Source organism: Abramis brama, assembly GCF_963993115.1.
Source record: "Abramis brama genome assembly, chromosome: 16".
NCBI lineage: Eukaryota > Metazoa > Chordata > Actinopteri > Cypriniformes > Leuciscidae > Abramis > Abramis brama.
The window spans coordinates 31,292,640-31,300,072 of NC_139978.1; the positions used below are offsets into that span (position 1 = coordinate 31,292,640).

The 7,433-nt window shown below is 39.4% G+C and overlaps 1 protein-coding gene across 1 annotated transcript; it reads right to left on the reverse strand.

Annotated features, from left to right (window-relative positions):
* Positions 1-1,029: 1,029 nt before the first annotated feature.
* On the reverse strand, positions 1,030-4,981 carry pim1 (Pim-1 proto-oncogene, serine/threonine kinase). The gene is made up of 6 exons (XM_084087713.1): positions 4,618-4,981; positions 4,334-4,440; positions 4,146-4,196; positions 3,669-4,035; positions 2,643-2,819; positions 1,030-2,554 (listed from the first exon to the last, which is right to left on the reverse strand). Exons 1-6 carry the CDS (start codon positions 4,688-4,690, stop codon positions 2,367-2,369), a joined length of 963 nt encoding a protein of 320 aa, XP_083943839.1. The 5' UTR covers positions 4,691-4,981; the 3' UTR covers positions 1,030-2,366.
* Positions 4,982-7,433: the final 2,452 nt, after the last annotated feature.

Sequence of the window (7,433 nt, forward strand, 5' to 3'; positions counted from 1 at the left end):
GCCGTATTGAAGGGCTTGTGCCTTTTTCAACATGATTTTTTGCTATTTGCTATTGCTAAATGGAATCAGGTGGTTTGAGAGAGCATTTTATTGGGTAAATATTTGTATATGCCCCTGAGCGCAAGATAAGTTGTCAATATTTTTGGCCTGTTTTCCTAGAAGACTGTAAATATTTAAACCGTTTATCAGCTTTTTAAGAGAACACAAGCATATAAATGACCTTGAAGATAGTAAAAATGGACTAAAAACTACAAAGGGTTAATATTGATTTAATGGTATCAGTAAATTATATGTTTTGAAAATAGTGTTTAAACATAGTGTGTGTGTATATATATATATATATATATATATAAAAAAAAAATATATATACACATAATCACATAATCAAAGACTATAAGCCAACAATTTAATTACATCAATTGTGTTGAGTCCTTTGAGCATCATTTTTTTATTATTATGGATTTTCAAATCCAAGTTTCACATTTATTATGTAGTGATTAATCTCAGAGCTGGTTGGTTTGGTTAATCCTCAGAAGTGTTTTATGAACAATTTCTTTGAAATGCCTATGGAAAAAATCAGTGGGAAAAATCCTTCTGGAACCAAGGCCACAGAAGAAGTGGCCACTCAGTGGGCCTTTATGTAAAGCTCTGTATCTTTATATGTTGTAAAAAGGAACAGTATCTTTGTAATGCTATATAAAGCATTCTTGACGCTATCTACAAAAACACAGATAAAGTATATGCTGTTAGCTATCGCATGTATCCGGTCCAGGAGTCCAGTTTTAAGTTATCTGGACCCCTGTGGTTATAATCACCCCAGATTAAAGATACACTATCAATATAAAACGATAAGAGCGTTATTAAAGTTAGTTAAATGGATTTACAACTAATACCATTGCAATCTGTCCATCTCTGATTCTCAAATGGCATCTGCCGATTGCCCATTTAAACCAGTTTATAAGACCACCAACTGATATTGCTGTAATCATAATGAATCTAAAACCACAAGACATGCCAGGGAAACCAGAATGAATGTTAAAAAAATATTTATTGACAATTGTGTAAAAAAATAGCTTTCTAAACATAATTTACATTGCTAAACCAAAAAAAAACAAAAAACAAAATCCAAGTTGCAATCATGCCTACTAAAGGTGAAAAAGAAACCGTCAAATCACTCGCTCCTCAAACATTCATGAGGTCATTTTCTCTAACATATGCACAGCAGACAGTTTACATTAGGTGACAAACACGACTTCAGACTGGTATGCTTTGCCATCGGTTCTCCATGCATCGAGAAACGGAAGTGCTTTTGAGGATTATTTACAAATATGTACACATATCGTTCTCAAAAAAGGCTTTAAATATGGTAAAAATACATTTAAATAATTTGTGGGCCCTTCGGTGGTGGAATGAGAAAAACTTTGCAGAAAATTGCTTTTCTATAAATAAATAAATACTTCCACTTCAATCTCGTTTTTTAAAGTTTAAGACACTCCAATAAATATAATTTACACATTAGCCTTGTCATGGAATTGAGTCATCTGACCAAGCTATTTACAATATAAACAAAAAATAATACGCAGAAAATGTAGTCTTTTATGTTGTAGTTGCATTGCTTTGTGCATCTGTGACAACGAGTGGTAGTTGTTGAGAGTTACTCAGTACAAAGGAAGAGGAAAAAGAAACAGCGGCCTGAAAGAGTGAGGTAAGACTTTTCATTCTGCAGAGGTTTCGTGAGGTCGATTTGGTTACTCTCTCTGACGTGTTAGAGTAAGACCGACAGTCACCTGCCAGAAGCAGGTAAAGTGGAAGCAAGAAGGTAAAAAAAGACATCTGGTTAAGGAGTAGAGTGTTACAGTGGCTATTACTCAATTCAAGTATTTCCACAAAAAAAACAAAAACAAACAAACAAACAAACCCTTGATCTTGCACAGAAGGCACTAAAATTATTAAGCTCGGCTGATCTGCTTCCTAAAGGAACAGCCCTGACAGCGCACCAAAGCCGCCCATCGCCGCAGATCGACTAGCCGTCATCACAGCACGACTTCTCTCCGCCGGGCTCCTCCCTACACTGGCTGCGAAGAGCTTCTCGATCTACCCGTGTCCGACAGCAGTGTTGACAGTCATTTGGTTCCCACGAGCCAGACTTTCGGGACCCTGAGCCAAAGGGGAGCAGGAGACGAGAGATAACAGATCTCACTAAAAAGTGGACATCTCCCTTTTTTGGCCTAGCCTAGAACTCCCACCTAGCAGCAATACTCAAAACAAAAGAATAACATGTTTTTTATTTGCACTGCTCAGTCCACAGGTCCCCCGGGGGGTTTGCTGCTGTAATGGAAAGTCTCTATGTATGCATTCAGATAGAGTCATTTGCAGACAGTGACTGCCGGGTAAGCAGCAGGCTGATGCTCGTGGCTGATGCTGTGAAGCCTGATCTCAGTGTTGTCTGTAGGGGGCGCTGTGTTCTGCATCCAAGGGTGGTTGATGATGTCCTCGAAAGACGGGCGTTCTGCAGGGCGGAGGGCCAAGCAACACTTGATAAGCTGCTGACACTCTGCAAAAGAACAGGATGTGTGATTACGGCACGGTAACAAACCCATAAAACTCCTTGAAGGTGGCGTCATATGATCAGCAGGTCTTACCTGTGGAGATTCTCCGCCTGAACAGAACCTGTCCGCGTACGATCTCTTCGTCCTGCTCGAATGGGATGTCCCCACAGACCATGTCGTACAGCAGAATGCCCAGAGACCACACGGTGGCGGATCTACCGTGGTAGCGGTGAAATTTGATCCACTCTGGTGGACTGTAAACACGTGTACCTGAAAAGAGCACAAAAAACATTTAAATCCATAATTCTCTAACACTTTAGCACATAATCACACAAAACTGCAAATAAACCTGCATATAACCCTTCATTTAATGACCTGAGAAAACGAGGCACTAAACCAAACAGTGTAGTAAAAAGGTGTGGCCGGAAAAGGTGTGTAGTGTTTGAATGTTATTGCTATGGCACAACATTAATGTGCACAGTCATGAGCTGCGGTGCGTGACACAAGGCGCGCTCATGTTGAGAAACCGGTTGCCATGTGACTTGTGTTTACAAACTTTGAGTTGTAATAATTCCAATTCCCACCGGCGGGGGCGCCAAAACCACAACCCAGCCTATTGCTTTTTCTCCAACGCAACATTATACAAAAATAAACAAATCATCACGCTGGCCGATTAATTTAGCTTAACATCGTGAGTGAACAAAGAGAGGGGGTCATAACACACATTTATCAACCGACCAATGCCAAACTGGTTTGATACATGTTTAAAAACGTAAAATATTGCCTCCAAATATAAACACACCCTTTCTAGAGCTTGACTTGGTTCCCACGTCCCTCTATAAACATCAAATTTCCATGTTTAAATATATTCTTAATAAATTAAAAACGCATAGAAATGTCTAGCCTAATTGATGTTATAATTATATACATTTTGAACCCACAACGAATTTTAAGCCAATTTTAAAATTTTAGATTTTTTTATTTTTTTTATAAACATTTATATTCGCAATAGTGCCGTCCACGAGGCAAAACAAGCACGTATTTTAAATTCCCTGATCGTGACACGTTTTCCGTGACCGTGGGAACCCTTGGCTTGAAGGTCATGCAAATGGCTCTTACCGTCGAAATCGGTGTAAACGGTGTCTTTGAGTAATGCCCCTGATCCGAAGTCGATGAGCTTTAGATCGCCGGTTCGCAGATCGATGAGGATGTTCTCGTCTTTAATGTCACGGTGAACTACGCCACTGTTGTGGCAATGGCGCACCGCTTCCAGAATCTGGCGGAAAAAGTTCCTGGCCAGCTCCTCCGGTAACGCGCCCTTCTCCGTGATGAAATCAAACAGGTCCTTGACGGCCTCCGGTCTTTCCATGACGATAATGAAGCTGTCCGATCTCTCGTACCAGTCCAGCATCTTGATCACGCCACGGAATCCAGTGGCGACCTTCTTCAACAGGACGATCTCCATAGGGACGCGCGCGCCATTGGGCTGGAAACGGAGGACATGATCGTTTTAGCGACGCTGTCATGTCGCATTTAAAGACATTTTCTATACAAATAGTATGTAAACAACCTATGTAAGTGAATAACGTTACTCACCAACTCTCCCCATTCAGTCACACGATCTTTTGCAACATGCTTGATGGCAACCTAGAAATTATAAGAAATGCATCATTAAACAGTGACATGAATATATACATACATATATATATATATATATACACACACACACACATTTTAAACATTTACGCTTATGTAAACAATAATAACCCATTCAGGGAACCTACCGGCGCGCCATCAGCGATCCTTAAACCTGCGTACACCGTCCCGAAACCACCGCTTCCCAGCACAGAGCCGACCTGATACACTTTATCGAATGGCTCTTTCTCCTTAACTGTCGATAAAAGATACGATAGATTCATAAGAATGGATAAAAGTCATATATTTATATAATAATTCAAAAGCTGACGCACGCGCTAACGTTATTCCCAGCACTCAGTCTGCTGACGTGAACGAGCCCAAGACCACAACACGCACACACAGGCGAGCACGAGAATAACCGTCCACTAACCTTGAAGCTGGATTTTCGCCGGCATGTCCACGGTGGAAATGTGAGCAAACGTGTTGAATTTCGATAGAAGCATTTTATAATCCAAAATAAGAGTTCTTGTTGAGGGTTATTCCAATGTTGAGGTCGAAATCCGTCGTGTAGAGATGGATGTTGGGAAGGTCTACGTGAAGGATCCGGTCTATAAACCTGTAGAAATCCCTTCTCATCGAGGCTCGATGGGTTTTGATTCGCAAGACGACCTTTTAAACGACCGCACAAGGTCTATTCCAGTTTGGAATATAACATAAACAAACGATTAATATTTCGAAGATAAATATTATTGTCTGAGGTGCGCGACAGACATAAATACCCGGCTTTCTAAATCGTGAAGGAGGGGCAAGAGCCGTTATATACCAGTAGTAAAAGGGAGGGGTATAGATCCAAGACGTCACTTATAGTCCCGCCCACAAACACGATTCAGCCAATGAGTAATAAGGGCTGCTTCTGCAGAAAGGTCAATCAAATATGAAAACAGAGGAAAACGTAGACGTGGCGGGAATCAAAACGCGCCAAATAGTCGAGGCTTTTTTTGAGGGCGTTGAGCCGGCGTGGGGCAGACAGGGAGGAATGATTCACATGGTTGAGTGTATATAACAAAGCCCCCTTTGCGGATTCGGAACAGTATTCATAGGTATGAAGAGTATTAAAAATAAAGAGATGCATTCTTCGTACAATATTTTAAAAGGATCGGGAGCTTTAGTAGGCTACATTTAGCTTCAGTTAAATGTGCAACAAAGTGTTCCCTGCATGCAAGGAACACAATAATTTCACATGGTCTGGGATGAAGAGACAACATTCAGTTTAAAAAAAAGTTCTGCAGTGCAACCCAACCCAAGTTTTCCTTCTCTTCTCTGTACATGAAACATGCATCATCATCCCACTAGACAACACTTTAGTTTGTTTTGTTTCAGTCATGTGAAGTAGGTCTATGAAGACCGCGTGCACTACATTACCTCATTAATCTCAAATTAGCGCGCAACGTTTTTTTCTCCCATTGGCGGTCAACAGGCTTTATTTAGATGGAGAACAATGTCGGTCGCTATATGGAAATGAGCCGCATACCAGGCATTCTTTCAAATTGGGTGGCCGGTTTTAAACTCGGCGGCAGGATGTGGGAAACTTGAGATAAAAGACTTGGAGAGTGGAGAGACCCATCCCCCACATCTCTTGTCCTCTCTTTCCCGCGCAGATTATGGTTTGAATGGCACTTGCTTTCCATGTCTTCTGTATTGTCTCTGCCCTTTGGTTATAAACATACACAAAACAACTGATGTAAACCTGTATTTTTTTTAAAAATTTTTTTTACATCTGGTCACTTCATGTTCTTTACAGAATGTCTACTTATAAGTAGTAAAGACCAAGTGTAAACGCCCTCAATGACCCATTTGAGACGGAGAGTAATCTGATCACTCAAACGCATACAAAGCAACCAAGTGTAAATGCATCTGGTGGTTCAGGCCACATATGTAAACTTTACTCCTCCCAAACAAAACAACACCAGTATACAGAAGATTGGGAGCCCTGCAAATGACACGTGGATGAGGCGCACATGGATGGAGAAATAAAAAAAATCAAAACATTAATTGCCACATGGGCCAAAGAAGGCGTTTAACAGAGAATTTTGCTCCTCGGCATTAGCATCATCAAGGAAGTGCAACTCTGTTATATTTGCATAGTGTGGGAAGATTGTATTTATATCTGTTCTGCGGAGACACAATTTGTAGCCAAGTGTAAATTGGATGTGCATATACAATTAGAATTTATCAAACACATGAAGTGACATAGCCTCAAATAGCCTCTATATTTGAACACTTGAGTCACACAAGATGAATGTCATTGCATTAGACAACAAAATATCAACATCGTACCATTGTTTGAAATGTATATTACACAGTACACAAAAGTTTGAAATTTGTTTTTTAATGTTTTTGAAAGAAGCCTCTTATGCTTACGAAAGCAGCATTTATTTGATCGAAATACAGTAAAAACAGTATTATTGTGTTATTATCAATTATTATTCATGCTCCAACATTTAAAATGGTCCTTATTATTATCAATGTTGACAAGTTTTTGTGTTCAGAAAAATATAATTTATTATTTATTTATATATAAATTTACTTTTGATAATTGTAATGTATCCTTGCTGAATAAAAGTATTATTTATTTATTTATTTATTTTTAAAGAATAACTTCTGAAGGATCATGTGACACTGAAGACTGATCACAGGAATTACATTTTCAAATAGAAAACAGTCGCATATTTCTGTACTGTATTGATCAAATAAATGCAGCCTCAGTGAGCAAACATGAGATTGATAAACTTGTACCAGTATTATATTAAAATGACCTTGCTTTTAGTTTTAAAAGAGCTCTATTCCATAAAAAGTCACCCGTGTTTTTCCTTCCGTTACCCTTGTGACAAGCTTGTGCTTCTCAAAAAAGCCAGTGAGTCATAAATTTGCAAATTAATGTGTGTGATTCATAAGTTGGCTTTGCTTGTGTGGTGTTTCTTTTTTTTTAACTCAGAATCTTGGTTTTGTGTAGTTCAATCACAATGGCACTCAGTTTGATGACTCAGAGATCTTAACTCTCTTCTAGATGAAGATATGCACGAGCCCCTGGTGAGCCGAAACGAAGAATACTCAGAAATGCCTTGCTTCAGGAAGCAAAAACCATAGAAATAAAATCGAATGCATAAATAAACAGAACGTCAAGGAACGACAGATAGCCAAACGGCGTTTGATTACTATCATTCAGGCAGCTGTCTGCATGTTCAA